The sequence below is a fragment of the Onychomys torridus genome, chromosome 10 (assembly GCF_903995425.1).
Source record: "Onychomys torridus chromosome 10, mOncTor1.1, whole genome shotgun sequence".
NCBI classification, from domain to species: domain Eukaryota; kingdom Metazoa; phylum Chordata; class Mammalia; order Rodentia; family Cricetidae; genus Onychomys; species Onychomys torridus.
Window position 1 is genome coordinate 76,099,147 of NC_050452.1, and position 21,595 is coordinate 76,120,741.

The window sequence follows — 21,595 nt, forward strand, 5'->3', positions numbered from 1 at the left end:
GGCAACCCTGTTCTATAGTAAAGTAGAATTGATTCTGTTGGAGGGGAGTGAGTAGATCCACTTCAATACAGGGTGAGAGGCTATGTCTGAAATATGTAATAATGTTTCAAGAGAAATGAAAGGTTAATTTAATACAGACTGTTCTTTGAGTGTGAACTTGCACTGTTTTACTGGGTGTAGATTCTTTAGAATAGGTTGAAAATGAAAGAAGGTCTGTCGATCTGGGAGAGTTATGGCACAGGCTGTGTGAGCAGAGATCACCGATTCTGGGTCTTTGCCACCAAGCATGCAGTCCAGTCACTGTCCCTCTGTGGGACTAGGGATGAAGGCTCTGGGAAGTGAGACTGGAAGATATGAGTTCTGCTGCCTTATTAGTGAGCCATATGTAAGGAACTATTCCACAAGATTTAGGGGAAATTTAACCGTTGAGCTACTATTTATTCCCCAAAACTGATATATAAGGGTACCATTGCCACCAAAATCAATGAGCAGCAAAGTATTTTCACAAATAATTATGAGAGTTCAGTTGTGTCTGGATTGGTTGTCATAAAAAATGTGTGTTTTTGTTCCACAGCCTCCTCCTCAGATATATGATAAACAGCTGGATGAGAGGGAGCACACCATTGAAGAATGGAAAGGTGACTGTGCTGTACTTATATGTACATTTTGCTTTCCTGGAAGTCAGAATATAGAAACTATCCTTTCAGGCCATGTAGTCAATACAAAGAATGCATCTGCAGCATCTTACTTCATTAAAAAGTCATGTTTCAGTGACTTGTTATGGGGCTGGTGTGGGAGCTCAGTCAGTGTGTGTCCAGTATATACAAGGTCTGAGTTTAGTCTCCAGTGCTGCAAAAAGTGAATGAAATACAAATGAGAATGCAATTATTTTGAAATTTCCTAAAGTTTATCTGTCTTTTACATTAATAGAAAAATTCTATTTGCTTAAGACTAAAAAGAATTTAATTATGGACACCTTTGCAAAATAGTGTTGATTGCCAAGGTTTATCATGGGGTCAAGCTTCATTTTAATACTGAAAAATTAAACTCCTATGTTTGCATATAAAATTAAAATTAAGTTTGATAGCTAGAGAGATGGATCAGTGGAGAGAGTACTAATCTTGAAAAATCCTCATTTAATCCCTGAACCCACACATGGAAGGAGAGAACCAACTTCCATATACTATCCCTAAACTGTGCCTCCCCTTTCCAAATAAACAAAATATAATCTAAAAGTAAGTTTGAAATATACTTTGAGTTTTAAAAAATAAATATAGTTAATACATAAATTAATTTTCAAAATTTACGGGACTTGAGAGTTTACATAGAGGATATATGAACCCAAGAGGCTCATTCCTCACCTAAATAAAAATGAATGAGTGAGTGCATCAATCTATTTTTTTAGCAAAACTTCTCCAAACTCATACTGTAACTTCAAAATTATACAGAGGAAGAAACAAAAGAAAAAAGAGTTAAACCTACAAAGAACTGTTAAACTAATACAATTAACTACAGAGAAGAATGAATTTAAGGAATCCAAATACAGATGGTGTCACGGCCAAATTAAAATGAGCCAGAACAAAAAAGGAAGGAAATTTTGAGCAACTTTTAAAGAATTCATCATATAAGTTGGGAAAAGGAAAATACCAGATGGAGGAGACAGGGAGAAACCAGTGTTAGAAATAAGCAGAGTGTTATAAAGAGATTCCACTGGTGGAAGGACCTTGTGGGTGACCATGGAAAAACAAGCCCATGAATGTGGCCTCAGGGAAAAACTGATGGCAGACAGGGGGTGCAGAGGGTTGCTGTGGTCTAAATGAAACACAAAGGCATTATTGGGGCTTGTGAAGTCACAAGTGAGAAGACATAGGCAATGTGAACAGGACACATGCTAGGCTGGAGGAAGAAGTATCTGTGGAGGATGGTGACATATATCAGCCATTGCAAGAAGGGATGAGTAGGACTAAATGGTTTTTACCTAAATCTGGCACCATAAAGAACTAGAGATCTCCAGACTGATCTACAGCAACAAGGAAAAAAAATGGCTTCCAGTCTGGGGATGAACAAAATGATTTTCTAATTCTCAGGTTTCTGTTGTGCTTGGGTTTACAAGTCCACAACCTAAGTCTGGGAGAAAGATGGTATTAGAGACAGAAGTTACAAGGATTGATTATAATTAAAATCTATAGGATTTGCACGGAAGAAGTAACTATAAAAGGAAACAAGAGCATCCAAAAGCGAAGGCATTGGCTGGGAACACAGTCCAGGGGGCGGGGATAAATTCCTAGCACACGTGAGGCCCTGGGTATGGACCCTAATACTGCAAAAGCCAACCAAGAAACAAGTAAACAAGTAAATGAGGTTATTTAAGTTCTTGTACTCAGGAGTCCATCACAATCAATTCAGACAACAGTCATTTATTTATTTTTAGACATTTACTTACTTAACTGCTGTAACAAGGATCTGCTTTACTTAAGCTTTGTGCACAGTGCAAAGAAATACAGAAATGGAAGAGTGAAAATCCTCAGTGATTGGAAGAATTGGAAGAATCCATTCAACACCACAGAGATGCTACTTGTCATTAGCTAGTGCATCTGTTTGTAGATTAAGGAAGTCATTGCTTTTCTGTTATAGTAACACAGACAATTGTTTCTTACAGAACTTATCTACAAGGAAGTAATGAACTCAGAAGAAAAGACTAAAAATGGCGTAGTGAAAGGACAACCCTCTCCTTCAGGTACTCACTCTCTGTGAATAACCAAGATGCTAGTACTTGTGTATTTTCCTGGCCTTTGAAAGGTATAGTCAAAGACAACATGGCTTAGAGAGCCTGGGAACAGACAACATATGGCCATTTCCCTATGTTGCATTAATTTGCTTCTTTTGAAACTATGGATTTCTTCTGGTCATTCTGATTCTAATAAGCAAGCATAGTGTTGTTGTTTTTCTAAATAATACTCTATTTTTGAGGTTATAATATAATTAAAATATTTCTCCTTTCTCTTTCTTCCCTCCAAGCCTCCCATATATGCCTTTCTGCTCTTTTTCAAATTTATGGCCTCTTTTTTCACACGTGTGTGTGTGTATTGTGCATATACATTCCCAAATATATACAGTTCAGTCTATATGATGTAACTTTTATGTACATGTTCAGCCTGACCATTTGGTACTGGATACCCAGTTGGTGTGCTCTTCCCTGAGGAAGACTATTTCTCTCACTCAGCATTCCTTAGTTGCCTATAGTTCTTTGTGTATGGTTGAGGCCTCCCTGGCTTTCCTCCGTCTACTTTGGCATGTTTATTGGTATTGTCCTTGTTCAGTAAGTCATGTTGGTGAGACTTTATGGCTGTAACTTCTGACGTTGCTAGGAGACACAGTTTCACCACAAACTCCCTGATCCTCTGGCTCTCTCTGAAGCTGCCCTCTTCTGCAATGGTCCCTGAGCCTTAGATGTGGGAGTTGTTTTGTAGATGTAGATGTAGATGGGGCAGGGCACTACAACTTTGCATTTTGACTGGTTGTGGTTTTCTGTAATGGTCTCAGTCTCTTGCAAAGAGAAATTTCCTTGTTGAGGAGTGAGGACTGTACTTATCTGTGGATATAAGGACAAATATTTAGAGTGTAGTTGGGGATTATGCTGCCTTAGTAGAGTAGAAGTTGTATCTTCTCCTCCAAGATCCATGACTGTACTAGCCCTGGGGAGCTGGCTAGGTTTTTAGTACCAGGTATGATTTCCTTCTTGTTGAGTGGGGCATAAATCAAAGTATAGCGCTGTTGTTTACCATCAAAATATCCATACTACTACTTCAATCTTAGTATTATGATGCCATGAAGATCATTGTCATGGTTCATCAGCATCATAGCTGGCTAGGACTGTTGGTGGCTTCCCTCCTTTGAAAGCTCACATGGTACCATGAAAGCTAGTCCTCAGATGGGGCATTCATGTCAGTTCTAGCTCAGGGGACTCTGGGCATATGTTTGAACTGTGTGGTGTCTTCAGCAATAGGGAACTGCCAGTCATCTTAGTGAGCAGCCAAGGGCAATAGCAATAGCCTGTAATTTTGAGGAGTCTTTTGGACAACTCTGACCAGCAACTCCAAAAAAAAGTCTTCTCATACCTGATATTGTGTTTTTTGCCTGTTGGTTTTGGGCTCCTGGAGGGAGCATTGTCCACCCAGATGAGAAAAGTTCATTTAAATTACATGTGCATATTTGTAGACAGACTTATGTGTATTAAGAATTTTTCAGTAATTAATGTGATTCTTTATAACTTTTCAGACATCCTTATTGTTCTTTTACTCTTTCTCTCCTTCTTCCGTGTTTATTTCCTTCCCCTCTCCATAATCAGAGCTCCTCCTTTCCCGTTTTCCCTGTCAGATCGCTTGCACACCATTAGTTCCCTTTCCACTGCCTCCCAGCCCCTCCCCTCAATGGCCCCCTCCTACTGGTTACTTCAGTTGTTCCAGTTACTCCCATCTGAGGATTTGGAGCTAGGAGCCTCAGATGAGAGAGCATCAGTTTGGGTTACCTCGCTCAAGACAATCTTTTCTAGTTTCACAGCTTACCTGCAAAGTTCACGATTTCCTTTTTCCTTACAGTTCAATAGCACCCCATAGTATACATGTACCTCACTGTCACGACCCACTCTTTCGTAGCAGGACATCTGGGCTGTTTCTATTTCTTAGCTATTGCAGCATGATGGTTTTATAAAACTGAATTTAAGATGCCAATGAAATCATATAACATGATCCGGTCAAGGGTACATGATCCTCAACAAAACCTAAGTCCTCTTTGTCCTCTGGTCACCAGGCTAATGCAGAAGTCAACAATCCATGCCTCCAACCAGAATCTCTTTTCTCATTCATTTTCAGCATTGAACTCTCCAAGTTCAGTGTGGCAGCAGTGTAATTATCTGCTAAAATGGCTCTGATTAAAGGCAGTGTGCAAAAATCTCCAGTTTGTTAGCTACAGAGTCTAACATACCTTTGTACCTGTATGGGTTTTGCTGACAATACACCCGGGGACTATCTGAAATATCCCCTTGCATGTGTTAATGCCATATACTTTTTTCTTGATACTTACACCCTAAATATAAAGAGTTTCATAAGATATGATTGTTTATTTTCAGCTGTGACCTGTATTCAACATCACAGGCTTACTTATTAGCTAGAGTCTAACACTCCTTTGTACCTGTATGGGTTTTGCTGACAATGCACGTGAGGACTATCTGAAATATCCCATTGCATGTGTTAATGCCATATGATTTTTTTATACTTACATCCTAATTATAATGAGTTTCATAAGACATGATTGTTTATTTTCAGCTGTAACCTGTATTCAACCCCATGGTGGCAAGGATGGAGGCTGGAAATGCCAATTTTAGAGAGGACAAAATTGGATGTCTTACTTTTAAATTATACATTTCCCACACCTGGCAAATTGTCCTAGGGAGAAGGACGTATTAATTTATCATATTAATACTCCTCTTTGAGTACTAATTTGCATCTACAGCCACTGTGGCACCCAGATAGACACAGTTCAGCCATTGCTTGCTCTTCTCACTAATAGACTTCAGGCAATATCCAATTCTATCTCAAGTCTCTTTGCCTTAGAGGTAGTGTCCTATTAACTTTTTGTTGCTGTGACTGAGAACACCTTACAAGTGAGGGGAGAGAGGGTTTGTTTCACTTCACAGTTTCACAGAAGTAAGTTCATCAAGCTATGGTCACACTGGCAGAGAAGAGCTGCTAACATCATGGCTGAAGAGGACAGAGTAAGGGGATGCTATTGCCCCTGATATTTTTCACTTTATATTTTATCATGGCTATGGGATGGTGCCACCCACAGTCAGCTGGGTCTTTACCACTCTGTTCCTTCCTTGGAAATGTCCTCATATATACCCAGAGGTGTGCCTTTGGTATCCTAGTTTATTCTAAATCCAGTCAAGTTGACAGGAAGATAACCATTGCAAATTTATATCTTATTTCCTTGACAACCAAATGTGTCACTTTAAACAGTGACATTTTACCTCTGCCCCCCCCCCCAAACAGATCATTTCATAATACAAAATGCATTCAGTTTATCTTCCCATGGCCTTCAAATCTTAATGGTTCCAACATTACTAAAAAATATTAGTTCAGATCTCTACAGATTCAAGTCAGTTCTCTAAGTTCTGAACCTCTGCAAAAGCAAAAAGAAAATCACATATTTCCAATATAAAATGGCATGAAGGAAATATTACTGTAAATGGAGGCAGAGTTTTTCTGTTTTAACCGGTGGTCCCAAATAACCACACAAATGCTTATATTAATTACAAAATGATCGACCAATAGCTCAGGCTTATTATTAACTAGCTCTCACTTTTAAATTAACCCGTTTCTGTTCATCTATGTATTGTCACGTGGCCTGTGGCTTTATGGTCCTCTAGCGTCTTGCTTCTTGGATGGTTCGCTCGCGTCTCTCTCCACTCTACCCTTCTTCATCCCAGTTTTCAGTTTGATTGTCCTGCCTAACTTTATCCTGTCTTGCTGTATTATTACCAACAGCTTTATTATTAACCAAGTAGAGTAATGCATATTCACGGTGCACAGAAGGATCATCCCACAGCACATTACCATCCCAAAAGGGAAGATGTGGGACAGAAAAAAAGGAAAGATGTGACCAAAGCAAAGCTGGAGCACAGCATGGCAAACAGGGAGTTCTGTAGTTCAATGGCTAGCATCCAGCACAGGTGGTGTCATGATGGGCACTCCAATAGACAACCCTATCCCAAAGCCTTGCAACCTACATGGCTTCTCTTTTGGGCTGGCTCTCTTCATTATACCCCTCTCCTCTGCAAATGTTCTATATTTCTTGCATCTCCAATTTCCCAGGGTCTCCATTTCAGCCTAGGCTTCACCTTCACAGCTCCACATGTTACCTCCTCAGAGATGCCATGCTACATATTACTCGACTGCTAGGGTCTTGCTTTAAAAACATTAGCGGAAACCTTCATGACTCCTTAATTCCTGAATTCTACATGCCTAAAATATTAGCACCGTGAGGATGATACCATGGTCTGGTGACATCTGGAACATATCAGGATCTCTGCTGCCCACAGCTATAGCATCTACTGAGCACTTTGTTAGCTGATTTCTGAAAACACACTTTCCTGGTTAGCCCTGTGTGCACAGAGCACCACAGACATACCCTGTCTCCAAGAAAATCCATCAAGTGAATTTACAGTGCTATAGACCAGTGGTTCTCAACCTTCCTAATGCTGCGACCCTTTAATACATACAGTTGCTCATGTTGTGGTGACCCCCAACCATGAACTGTTTTCATTGCTACTTCATAACTGCAATTTTGCTACCTTTATAAATTGCAATGTAAGTATCTATGTTTTCTGATGGTCTTAGATAACCCCTGTGAAAGGGTCATTTGACACTAAGCGGGTCATGATCCACATGTTGAGAACTGGTGCTCTATCTAGCTTGTGGGATAGGTGAGGGTCTGACCATTTTCTGCATTTCTCCGAAGTGAAGCCCAACTGTTTGGCTTCCTTTAATTGTCTGTCACTAGTGTTTGTATATAAAACCTCTTTGCAAATTTCAACTCACTTCTTCTCTGGCCAAACTACACCTAATTAAGATGCTCCTGCTCTACCTCCTTTCCCTGATCATCACTTTAAAGTCTGCTGTAAGCAAGCACCCAGCAAGATCTATGCCGCAGCTTAAAGGCTAACTTACCTTGGCATTTGGATAGTCAAATTAATTCATTACTTCTCATTTTTCATTCATAGTCTCAGGACACAGGAAAAAAAATGACAAATTATTTTGTGAGAACGTAACTCCAATAGCCTCAAGTCAAAAATCTGACAGGGTCCTTGTGCCCATAAGCAACCTCATATTTATTTCCAGCATTTCTGTCAACATTCCCCTCCTCTGAGCCTGGCTTACAGTGCTCTTTGTCTTCTCCAGCCTGCGTCTTCAGGGACTGGCAAGCCAGTTCTAAGAGCCAACCATGTGGTCAGGTTTAGTAGTTATTTCCTGTATTATTCTCTGTCACAACTCACCCTCTCTGATTGTTCAGTCCCAGCATGAGGATTCATATCACAGTGGCTGGGGAACAGAGAACAAGGTGCCCAGCAGCTGGGGAGCAGAGAAAGGAGTGATAACTCACCATCTTCCAGCGTTCAGTCCAGCAGGACGGTTCACACCACAGAAGCTAGGGAGCAGAGAATGGGGTGCCCATGCTCTCTGTTCTTCTCTACTTTCCCTTTTATTTTTTCCTGTGTCCTTATGCATTCAATCTTCACAAACAAACAAACAAACAAACCACCCTTAGAGCCACACAAACAGGTATACCTCACTATCCAGGTTATTCTAAATCCAGTTTCTCAGTGAAGATAATCATCTTCACTGATGAGGAGATCAAGGGCACAGTCACAATTGCCTTCCCTGCCTCCTCCCCTCCTTAGTCACTCCAGGACAGAGTCTGCAGACACTATGGCTTAGACACACACACACTGTCTGCTGCTTAGGAAAGAGCTCACACACAGAATTGAACAGGCTTAAGGAGTTCCTTGTTGAGGCAGAGAGGATCATGTGGGGTTGTTATAAACACCATAACATATTTTCCGACAGTCATTAAGAGGGTAAAGAGGCAATCTGTAACAAAGGATCACCCCACATCTCAGACTAGGTGGACAGTGGTTTGCAGAACTCATTTTAGTGGTCTTCGCTTCAGGTTCTTCCCTTTCCATACTACCTTGTCCAAAAAGAGTTTCCGTGATTTCTCCCAAATAAGATCTTTCTGCATTTCTTACTAGCTCTTGTGTTGCAAACATATGACACTTTTCTTATTATCCATTATTTATTGCAAGCTCATTGAGACAACTGTATGCATTCATCTGTGTACCATACAGGGACTAAGTGCTCTCTATCTCAGTAAATATTTATTACTTGGAAATTGGCACTTAGTTTTTCTCTTTACACACACACACACACACACACACACACACACACACACACACACACATGCTTCAAAGACAACTCAAAATAAGATTTTAAGTTTAATATTACAGTATGTAAATATGTTTGTATACCACAATTACACATATTTATCTGCCCTGTTAATCTCCATGAACATGGGTTATCCAAACTGCTGATGTATGCTGCTGCTAGGTTATTTTTCCATTTTTCACATAAGTTTTTTTTTTTTTTTGCTCTTCAAGGTGATAATTTGGTGCATTAGTTTTGGAAAATGTACATCCATAAGCTGTTTTGTGAGCCTGATTAGTTTAGTGTGTGAATAGTTATTTTTAAAGAACATCAGTTAAGTTAACCTGGTGAGAGGGTTCAGACCCTTTTTAATCATTATAACTACCTGTACCAATAAAAAATTGCCTAATTTTACATGTTTTCTAAACTATAGTTAGCAAGCTAACCATATAGTTGGCAAGCTAACTAATCTATAACTCAAATAACAGTAGATGAGAGATTTTACTGGATGACTTTGGAGTGAAAATATTGTTAAGTTATATGTATTCTATTGTACATGACACATTTATGTATGATGTGTTTGCATGTGTCATGTAGAGATTGGATGGCAGCTGGAGCTGGTCTACCAGCTTATGTGAAAACCATGTATATTTCTTCTCTAATGAGAATGTATTGATCTCAGATTGGCAGTTTGAAACTAACCAGGGAAGATTTATCACATGGAAGCTGGAAGAACCCACAAATCACAGTGATTCTGCCCTAGAGAGCAAACTGTTAACTTTTTACCTGTGTGCCACTACATCTGTGTACTTATGTATGCTTGTGTGTACCTGCATTTGCAGGCATGCACATGTGTGTGCATGCAGAAACTAAGAAAAAGCAATGACTAAAATGTTTTGTAGAAGTTACCTCTCATATTTTCATTGTAATTACCTGTTGTCAGAAATGTTTGCAGAACATTCTGTTTCGTAAGAAGCTGTATGAAAGACTTTTATCATATAAGTTCTCTTCATTTATCAAAACACTAGGAATCTTATACAAGGAGTAAGTTAATGTAGTTACTCAGGAACAAAGTGATTTCAATATCGAAATCTATCATATTAGAGTGATGATTTAAAAATATAGATAGGAAGTTAAGTGCACACTCAAAGAATAATATATAGTTCTGAAATTTATTGATGGAATCATTACATATCAATAAAAATTCATCTAACTTTCAGATATATCCCTAAATAATTGTGCTCCCTTCTGCTATCTGATTTTACCTGCAGAGTTATCTGTTTTCAGCAGCTGCACCATCTGCTTCCTGAATTGATTTGTAATGCCTGCCAAGGGAAATCAGGGGGCAAACATCAATTTTGCTCTGAAAGCAGATGTTGCAGAATGTTAGCACTATAACATATGCAGGAGGCTGTGTGTACCAGCATCCCTGTTCCTCCTGAAAAGTGAACTGTTGTGGTGATATTGTGTCCCCCAATATATTGTGCACCTTAATAAACTTATCTGGGGTCATAGATCAGAACAGCCACTAGATAAACATAGGCCAGAAAATGGTAGCACTCACACCTTTAATCCTAACACTTGGGAGGCAGAGATTCATCTGGCCACACTGAAAACAGACAGGCATGGTGTGGCACACACCTGTAGTTTCAGACACGCACCTTTAATTCCAGGAAGTGATGGGAGGAAGCAGAAAGGCATATAAGGCATGAGGACCAAGAACTAGAGGCTTTTAAGCTTTTAGGCTTTTAGCAGCAGTTCAGCTGGGATCAATTCAGATGAATTGCTTCCAGTTTGAGGAAACAGGATAGGCTGAGAAGCTGGCTAGATGATGTTAGATGTGGCTTGTTCTGTCTATCTGATCTTTCAGAATTTACCCCAATAGCTTGCACTGAGGGTTTTTTTTTTTTTTTTAATTTAGTAAGACCATTTAGCAGATTCGTGTTACAAGCTGCCCTAAGCAGGTAACCAACTCTCTAAGAGAGAAGGATGGTTTGTCAGAACAGGCAGAAGTTTTCAGTCTCTAGTCAAAGATGAAGCTTCCCAAGTGCTCTGGGTGTTCAGTCCTTGCTTCTCAAGTGCTCAGTCTTCTCCATCCTCAGAGCACGCCCCTCCCCAACTCCCCCACCAGCCAGTGGTTCAGACTACTAAGACTGATTGATTAAGGGAAAAAAAAAATTCAAGCTCAAATAACCTGAGGCTCAAGATCTTGAAGCTACTGGAGATTCTGTCCCTCAATAATTATTTTCCTTCTAGTTTTTCTCCTAACTCTTTTTTTTTTTTTTATGTTTTCATTTGCGATTGGAAAGATGTCATCAAGAAAATAATTCCCATTTTAAAAGCAGTCACCAATGACTAGTTTGGATAAGATAACTTCTGGCCAAGAAATTTCCATAAATTACTTCATTTCATAAAATCTAGTTTTTCAAATTAAAGTTGCAAGTAACTAATAACTCTCATTTGTAACAATATTAGCAATTTTGATTCACTTAAACACCAGTTTATTGAAAAATTACAATATTGTATTGATGACAATTTGAAAATTGTAATCTCTCCTGAGTCCTCCCAAGTAGTGCAGAAGGAGGGGTTGTTTACCATGTGCTGGAATGTTCCTGACAGACGGATACTGAAAGCAGTTTTGATTTAGTTCAAGTCTGTTTAAGAGAGTTTCATAAACTTCTTGGTAATAAATTAACTTAGGTGAAGTCCTTGTTCTCATTCCTCTTATTTGAGTTTGGTTTTATGCTTTACAGAGTCCATTTATTGCCTGCTTGTAAACAGACAAGAGAGGGTCATCTCAAAGCCAGAGTGTCTGCTGTCAAATTGAGAGACATTTATTGAAGCTCAGTAGAGGAGATCACATGAAGGCAAACTCATGCATCTGATAGGAATGGGCCCATTCATGTTCAACATGAAACGTGATTAGTGACATTTATAAACATGGCATACATATTCTCATTGTAAATAATTTCAAGAAACCAAAGTGTTATAAATAAAGGCAGCTACAAAGGGCTGCTAATCATTGGCTTTAAGAGCCCACTAAGACCCTGCATCAGGATACCACTGGTTAGCCCACATATTTATGTCATGATCATTTAATCTGCTTAATTTCTAGCCCACTAGTATTGAGAGTTTTTATTCAAAGAGATTGGATACATTTCTGTACACTAGCAATGAACAGAAAACAAGCCAAATTAAACTATGCCCATGAAGAATAAACACCTAGCAATAACATCAACAAATGAGGTACAAACTTTACACTCAGAAAAATATTAATGTTGAAAAAGTTAAAGGTGACCTAAATAAATGCTCTATTCTTCTCCATTTTCTTGGATTAGTGAAGTGTTGGTGTTCCTCAGGATGGTTTATTGGACAGTCCGTCAAAAAAAAAAGTCAGTGGGGTTTTTTTTTTCAGAAGTTAAAAAAGTTATATTAAAATTCAAATGAAAATATAAGAAATAACCTAAATAATCCTGAGAGAATACAGTTGGAAAATTCACATTTTTCTGATTTGCATACTAACAAGAAAGCCACACCACTAAAGACAGAGTATTTGGATACTTTTCTAATTGCTGGAACCAAAGACTTGCAAAAGGCACATTTAATTTGGATGGGCTTGTTTGGGTCATAGTTTGAAGGGACACAGTCCATCACAACAGGAAGCCAAGCAGGGAGGCATGGTGGTGTGCGGCAGCTGGCCTGTGCATTCATCCTCCAGAAACACAGAGAGATGAAGGCCAGGGCCCAGCCAATGTCCTCTATTTAGTCTAGGACCCCAGGACATGGGATGGGGCCACCCACACTTAGGGAAGGTATACCTTCCACAGTTCAACCTGCCTAGAAACACTCTTAAACAAAGGTGTGTCTCCTGGAGGATTCCAAACCGAGCCAAGTTGACTATGAAGTTGACATCATAATCCACTACTGCTACTGAACCCCTTAGCCACAAGGCATTGAAATGGGCCTGAGACCTACCTTCACTAAGGTGTATGCAGGTACACACACACACACACACACACACACACACACACACACACGAGTATATATATGAGTTTATTTGAATTTTTAGCTAAAACTGAGGAGAAATTCTCTGTGTCTGCCTATCATACAACAATGTTGCAACTCATAGAAAATATTTAATCAAAGCAAGGTGATGCATAGAGGGAGATTTTGCTGTGAGCCCCAGTTACCCAAACTTGGAGATAAGTCTTTTTCCTGGAGCCAGCATTCAGGTCTTTGGGGTCTGGCCATTTTCACTCCCATTGTTCTTGTCCAGGATACCAGTGGCTGGGATTTGATCTAGGTATTTCCAAGTTCTTGGTATTTTATTCTAGAATGGAATAAAGTACGCACAGGTTGCAAAGTAGCAAGGATACTTTATTCATTCTGAAGTTTTACTGGATGGAGACATGGAGGAGGGATAAACTGGTCAGTGTAGTTCCCATTCAGAAGGTGCCCACGTACCTCTCAGTTTTGGTTATGACTCCCAGGAAGAGGCCTTCATTTAGGGTAAGAGCGGTAAGGAGAAAACCAGGCCTCTCATTGGCATTTGACCAGGTCAGAAGCAAAAATATTTTGCCTCAAACATTTCAGACATCTCTGGAGTCAGGCAAGGACATTTTGGCTATTAGCCAAGGGGGAAAAATCTGTTCACATTTGGGGTTTTCTACCCTAAACAACTAGCCAGTTTCTGTCTCCTACTCATCACTATGGAGTGGCCACTACTAGGTGGCTAGCAGGTTGCTCGGTATTTTGTTCAGGGAAGGTTATGATAGAGCTCAAGCCAAATGGAGTCCCCATCTGCTAAGATGCTCCTTATGCTTGATTGCTTCACTACTATCATACTTCCTGTCGGGAGCTTCACTTTATAGAAACATATCCTAAGTCCTAGGGCCTTGTGGTGTTATTTCCATGAGAGCCCAACTACAGATCAGTGGGACAGAGCCGCGAATACAGCAGTACATCTCCACTATAAAAGAGCATCAATTAGTATTTCACAGGGGTGCCATGACAACTTTATCGGAAAAAAAAAATACCCTTTTCAATAAATGGTGCTGAAACAAGCAGCTACTTGCCTACAAGAGAGTGAAGATGGACCTCTGCCTGAGAACATGTGCAGAAATGAGCTCGAAGGGAGTCACAGAAGCCAAGTGTAAGAGCCAAAATGTGAAAGTCTTAAATGAGATTCTGGGAGTAAATCTTCACGGTCTTAAGTTAGGCAGCGTCCTTCAGAACTAACACCAAAGCTCAAGAACAGAAGGAGCAGATCTGATGTCTGTGTGTATGAAGAAAATTCCAAGAAAAAAGTAGTCCGTCCTAAGAGAAAACCATTCGCAAATCACACATCGGAGAAGTGCTTGTTCCCCATTGGTGAAGCGCTTTCTTGGTTCAATAGGAAGAAGAAAACGAGGTGATTTTTAATTGAAAAAAAAAAAAGGCATCCAATCAGATTTTTCCCCAAAGAAGGTGTACAAATGACCACCAAGCACATGGAAAGATACTTGAAAGGTTTAGCCACTGGGCAATGCACATTATCCACGGCGGCATTTAATTTGCACATACTTGGTGTCTATAATCAAGAAAGCTGATAAATGTTGGTGAAGCTTCGAAGGAACTGTCATTCTGTAAAGCTGCCTGTAGGAATGTAAACTGGCATGCTCACTTTCAGAAACAGGTCAGTGTAGCCTCAAGTAGAATCAATTAAGTAGAACTACAGAGTTGCTCAGCACCCAAGGGATACGAAAATATAGCCATACAAGGTGTCTATGTGAATGTTCATGACAGCATTGTGACAGTGTTATTCATAACACCCTTAAAGTAGAGATAATTCAGTAGTTAGCAAATGCTCATCAACCAGGAAGTAAGTCAGCAAAATGTGACGGTTAGTGTGATGGTCGTTTTTCAACTATAAAGGAACAGAATGCTGACATGCTATTTTTAAGATTCCTCTCTGAAGATGTATTTTGCTTTAAGCAACATGTGACAGAAGCCAGTAACATTCACGTTGTATGTTTCCATTTGTATGAAGTGTCCACAATGCACAAAACTATGGAGGCAAAAAGCTGCTAGAGGCTAGCCGAGACAGTTCAGGCTGTGAAGAACTCAGATCAATCTCCTAAGCGTCTGGGGAAAGCCTGAACACTGGGATACATGCTTTTGAATTCAGTCCTGAAGAGGCTGGCCAGCCAGTCAGGAGTACTTAGTGATCTCCGGGCCAATGAGAGACCCTGCCACAAAAAGGTCTTTGGTGGATAGTGCCTGAGATACGACACCCGGAGTTGTCCTGTGGCCTTCATATGTACACACAAACATATATCTGCACATATCCACGCATATTTTTGCACACAGGTTTGCATGTGTGTGCACACATATTTTATGGATGGTTGAGAAATTGAGTATGAGACTTCTTCTGGGGTGATGAAAGTGTTGTACAATTGACTGTGGTTATGCTGTACAACTCAGAATTCATTTTAAAACACTGAATTGTACATATCAAATATGTAACTTATCTGATACATGAGTTATAGCTTAATGAAATGACTGTGGGGAGATATAAACATTTTTCAACTCTACAGTAAAAGGCTAAATATAAACTGTGGTCTCTTGATTTGAAAGCCAAACATAACTGAAAATTGCATTGTCCAGAACACAGTGGACAGCATTAAAAAAGCAGCGTCATCATTCTGTTAGGTCTGTAATTGATCCTGCTCTTATCAGAGTATTATGTGCCATTTTCATCCCCACCATGAAGATGTTCCTGAGAGGAACATCACACTGTGTGTGACAGCACAGTGACACTGGGTTATCAGAGATCAGCACTTCTGAAGGAACATGCAAGATATTGGGCTGATGGAATTCTAGTGTAGGGTATAAATACAACTCCACTGGGGACCAGGTTGTCTGCTTGCAGTGTGAGGGGCTGGCCTACCTCTGCACCATTTCTACGAGGGTTATAATGAAGCAGTGTTGGAACAAACTGAAGCCAGGTAAATTTACTTTATACACCACTTTGATAAAGGTAGTAATTATTTATAGGAAACTGGCAACATTTAAGATTAAGGGTATTAACATTTTTTAAAAAATTTAAAAGGCATGAAAAGTACCCCCCCCCCCCCCAGTTTCTGTATATGAAATGATGGAAGTACAGAGGAATGCAGAGAGAATGATCACAGACAGAATTTAGTAGTGAAGAACATTAGGAACACAAGAAAAATTTAGTCATTCCTGCCATTAACATGAATATTGGTGCACACTGGGTTTTCTTTTTCTGTTTTTTTTTTAATGTATTCCTCATAGTTTATATAAGTACTTTATAGTTAAATAAAACTGTAAATGTATGCAAATGTATGAAACTGTCTTGGTGAAAATGTTTGAAACCCCCCTAGCTACATTTACATTTTAAATCACATTTTTCCATAAAATACCTGCTGTTGGAGCAGATACTTTGAATAATTCTTCTTCTTCTTCTTCTTCTCCTCCTCCTCCTCCTCCTCCTCCTCCTCCTCCTCTTCTTCTTCTTCTTCTTCTTCTTCTTCTTCAGTTTTGTTTTGTTTTCTGACCTAATATTGCATTTGTGTGATAATTCAATTGTCCCTTATTTTCGTCATCATTTTTCACCAAATAGATCTTTCATACAACTGTTTCTCAGATGAGACAGTTTTAGTGGGAAGTCTTCATTCTCACTTGTTGATAAAGCTGTAGGTGTTTTAAGTAGAAACCTCTTCTACAAAGCACACACACTCTGTTAACACATCACTTAGGCATAAAGAATATAGAAATGGAGAAAACAGGAGATGGGCTGTTTCCAGGTTGCTGAGGTTTCGTTTTGCTTGCTGGTGCCTTTGGCTCATCTTCCCTCGGTTGTTCTTGAATCTAGTGCACTACGGCAAGTCTTTGCTGAAAGTGCCTTCCCGGAGTTTCAGAGTCTTGTAGCAGGATAAAAGACGTCTTCAGATGAATAACCCAATATCTGTAGAGCCTAAGCGAGCATGTCTATGGGAAGGGAACTCAAGCTTTAAGGGGTGCACTGACGTAGTTTCCCTTTTCTCTTCAATTTACTTTCCTCAAAAGTCTTGGCTTTTCTACATGGATTTGAGTTTCGGTGTTATATTGAATGATTAATTGACACTCTGTGTTTTATATAATTTCATTTTCCTAGAGCTGTCCCATTAAGAATTCAGGTCACTGGGTTTTGCTGTCACCTGTTTCTGGGCTAAGACCATCATCACCTGTGTTTGTTTTGTTCCTTTCATTCAAAACATCATGATCTGAGCTGGGCGGTGGTGGCGCACTTTAATCCCAGCACTCGGGAGGCAGAGCCAGGCAGATCTCTGAGTTCGAGGCCAGCCTGGGCTACCAAGTGAGTTCCAGGAAAGGCGCAAAGCTACACAGAGAAACCCTGTGTCAAAACAACAACAACAACAACAACAACAACAACAACAAAACCCAAAAAACAAAAACAAAAAAACCATCACGATCAGACTGCTACATGACAGGATTTTATTCATCCCTCTTCTCCATAAATGAGTGTCTTTCTGTCCCTGAATGATTACACAGTCTCAGTGGTCCTAATTAAGGATGCAAATGCCTTGGCTTCACACAAGCTCGGTTACATTACAACACTGTGGAACATAGGGGTGAGGCAGTGTGACTGGTAATTCCTGGTTGGGAGTGAAATTTGATATCCATTAGCCTGTGAATAAATGTGACATGTGATAGGGATTCTGAATTATTTCCTCTTGATTTTCACCATCAAATTCAGTTTCCTGCATCAGTTCTGTGAAGGTCTGCAAAATAGAGAAGATGATGTGTCTTCCTGTTTGCTCCTAACCCTGCACGCCAAATAGCGTTCACACGGGTCTGGTTCCAGATTTAGTCATGTTGGTCTTCATTTTCTCAGCACAGGTGCAGCAGTGAACAGCAGTGAGAGTCTCCCTCCATCTTCGTCTGTCAACGACATCTCCTCCATGTCCACCGACCAGACCCTTGCATCCGACACTGACAGCAGCCTGGAAGCCTCGGCAGGACCCCTGGGTTGTTGCAGGTGACTAGCCGCCTGCCTGCGAAACCCAGCGTTCTTCAGGAGATGACATGATAGAACACAGCACACATGCACATGCACACACACACAGTTTGCACACACATATGCATACACAAAGACACTCTCACACATGCACAAAAACATACACGTGATGTCAAGAAAATAGCAAGAGAGAGATCCAACCTAAAATTAAGATAAATCTTTCTGCCTGCTTCTCCAAAGTTCTGTATCACAGCTAAGCTGAAATGTATACTTCTAGTTGCTCTTGCTTTGGTCTCCTCCAACAATGCTTACTACACAAAATAAATCAGACACAATTAGAGAAGCCTTTTCCCCAAAGTGTAATTTAAATGGCTGTGAAACCAGCAACCCGTTAGTGCCCTTCGAATGGCATGACAAGGTGTGCAGTGGCCCCATCCAGCATGTGTGTGTCTCTATCTTGCATCTACCTGCTCCTTTTGGCCTAGTCAGATGGATGTAGATACAGATCCGCATGTGTCTGTATTCACACAGCACTACTTAGAGATGCTCCTGTCAGTGTCCTCAGGGCTCTACCAAGACACCATGCACTGGGGTACCACATGGTCCATTTCATGTGATCTATTACTCTGACATAAATCCATCTGTAATATATTTGCCAGTATATAAGCTGTTTAGTTTGTTAATTGATTAAGCTGTATGTCTGATAAGAAAAATATGTAAAGGGGGAATATGGGGGAGTGAACTCTCAGACCCTTGAAGATGTAGCTTCCAAATCTGAACTGATTAAATGGCACCTGTATACCAATTTGTAGAAAGAACATATGTGATGCTTACGTACAGTGTGGGGGGAGGGAGGGAGCAGTAGCTTTCAGGATTTAAATAGCTTGGCCTTTAGAAGGACTATGTGAGTCAAAGTCAAGGATACTTTCTCTGGCAATGGGTACGTAGCAGGGACTAGAGCACAGACTGTATGTGTTCTGTTTTGCTGCAGTATAGACTATGGATGAAAGGAAATTGCTGCCTAGATACTGGGAGACAACCAATATCCATGTCTTAAAGATTGGACACCATTTGTCTTTTTAAAATGTGTCAAAATATGTCGTTTCAATGATGTGTCAAAAGGGAAAGCTGCTGGAGAAAGGGGAAGGTGACGAGGCAGCATCATTGTACACACATCCAATGGTATAAAAGCCCTTGCCTGAAACACGCTGGAATCACCTCCATGTGATCTCCTTCAGAGAAGATAGCTCTGCCTAGACCAATTTGAGATTGTAGGGTATGTTTTCCACACGTGGGGTGCTTCCTAGAGTCATCACCTGCCAATATTTCCATTTCCTCTTCTGGAATAGAATAGAACAAAATGGAATCCCCAAAGCACAGAGTGATCTTCAGGACAGCATCTATAAGCATCTTCATGGATATTATTGTCCCTCAGAAGACTTGTCCCTCTGGGGGCTTTCCCCGACTCCTTGATATGACTGATGTTTCATACTTACTGATTTATTTTCATAGATGTGTGTAATCTGAGAAGGGCTGATAGTCTGACTTTTGTATTGCAGTAGATATATGAGAGCAATAATGCCGTGCCAACACAGCTCCTACTAGCTAGCATTAGCAATGACTTTGTCTTAAAGCCATGAAGCGTTAGTATGTTTAGAAAAATCATCTGAATTTAGCTTAAATCCACGGAAGATCCTATCCGAGCACTCATGGAGGCACTGTGAACAATCTTGGTTATATACAAGGCAATGCCGGTGCAGCTTCTGAGCAATAACAGGCACCAGGCCCCCGCTTCCCTTCTTCCTTCCCTGGGTGAAGCATCCACCACAGCTGCACTCTGGCCATTTTGGTGCTCACCCCTGTGGTGATATTTCACCTGAAGAAGAAGTGAAACACATGAGTAGATGAACGTGATTGGCCTGGCCAAAGGAAAACCCTCAAGTGTGCAGAGTAAACAGCAATGCCAGGGTTCTGCAAACTGCCTTAAATACAACACCAGGGAAGCTCTTCTCCTTTCAAGCAATAGAGTCATTAGTAACCTCAGCTGCCCCCCCCCTGCCCCCACTGCAGTGAGGCTGATCCTGGGATTGCTTCCCACTGCGTGGTTCATCACAAGATGCGGTACTGAAAAGGGAGAGGAGGGGGATGGTGGAGGGAGTGAGCTAGCTTTCTTGAGATCTCCTCTGCAGCTCATCCCCTGGAATAAAGGTATCTCAGTCTATCCTTTTCCCATTCTTTTTGGTTAACACTACAGGCAAACTGATCTTTACAAATGCTGACTCGTTCTCACAAGTTCACTCACTTTCCCTTCTGTCATCTTTTTTTTTTTCTTCCTTTTTAAAGCTTACCTGTCTCCCTACTCTTCTCCTCTTTCTCTGTACTTGGCTTTTGTGTCTGTGATCTCTGTACCCCTCCACTCTGTATCAGACCAGATTAATGCAAAGAACAGACAATGGCTCAGTGCCTTGAACAAACAAGTATTGAAGGGGATGTCCTTAGGCACAAGATGGCAATAATGGACAGAGGACAGGCAGGGTTCTCAGCAGAAGGGCAGGAGAGCTGACCTTTGTCCCAGGTAGAGGAAGCAGACAATACAGATCACCTTCCTGCCCCTGCAGGGTGGCCTGGGCGCTACTAGTATATAAATCATTGCACTGCTGGGGACCTTTGGCCAGAGATTCCCCTGTGGACAAGAACATAGGAAAGAAAACCCTTGGGTTTTAAATAGCATATCCATGTAGAGATGAGGGCTTGGCTTCTGGACTTCATGAAGCATTGGTTTTAGCTGATCAAAGAGGATAGATGGGAGGTCTAACAACAAAGCAAATCACCATGGTGAAAGTTTCCCCTTCACAGCCGGGACCCCCTGATAGTCTCTCCTTTGGCAGTGGTTATACTATGAGTATTTTTGCAGTATACAATGAGTCCTCTTCTAGGTCTTCTTAGTAAAAACAAACAAACAAACAAGTAAGTGAAAAGCCAAATACTGATTTTATGTGGCCACCCGTTACTCCCAAGGGTGTTCTTACTTGGGGGCAAGGAACTGTTCTGAGACCTGGACTGTGTTTGTGGAAGAACTGAAGGAGCTACATGTGTTCATATTGCAACAGAAAATTAGCATTCTTAGGACTCAGACATCTGTACTTTTATAGGTAACTGGCTACACAGTGGTCCTTACTGTGTTCCGTTTCGTGGTATTCTGTAGAAGGATGGGTGTGGACCTTTGAACAGGAAGAATTAAATTGCTACCATGTTACCTATTTCTTTGCTACTTTAGGGTGTGTTTGGTGGGTCAGTGTACTCATTTTTTCCAATGGGATACATTGCCCTTATAGCACAATTGTTTCTTGTTCAATAAAGTTTGGAAATAGTATGTCATCCTTCAGAATCTAATGTAGAGCTTCATGGGTCTGGGTCCCACAGCTGGACCAGGATTTGGCCAAGTCCTAACAGTTGGGGGAAACTTATTTAATCGATGGCTCAGGGATAGTGTGGCTTCTCTCAGTCCACTATCCCTGTCAGAACAAGTGTTGTGTAAAGATACTGCTAACAAAAGACCAGCAAATGAGAAACTTGGTCATGGAACACAGAA

At 40.6% G+C, this 21,595-nt stretch overlaps 1 protein-coding gene across 4 annotated transcripts in view; it reads left to right on the plus strand.

The window, feature by feature from the left end:
• Mapk10 (mitogen-activated protein kinase 10) overlaps positions 1-21,381 on the plus strand; it is a 282,756-nt gene extending 261,375 nt beyond the window's left edge. For 3 of the 4 annotated variants that reach the window (XM_036200296.1, XM_036200295.1, XM_036200297.1), the window contains 3 exons: positions 575-638; positions 2,660-2,737; positions 17,886-21,381. In XM_036200296.1, coding sequence (XP_036056189.1) covers positions 575-638; positions 2,660-2,737; positions 17,886-18,028 — 285 coding nt within the window. In that variant the 3' untranslated portion in view covers positions 18,029-21,381. Of the gene's footprint in view, positions 1-574; positions 639-2,659; positions 2,738-17,880 lie in introns of all 4 variants that reach the window. The other variant, XM_036200298.1, reaches the window with a different exon arrangement.
• Positions 21,382-21,595: the final 214 nt, after the last annotated feature.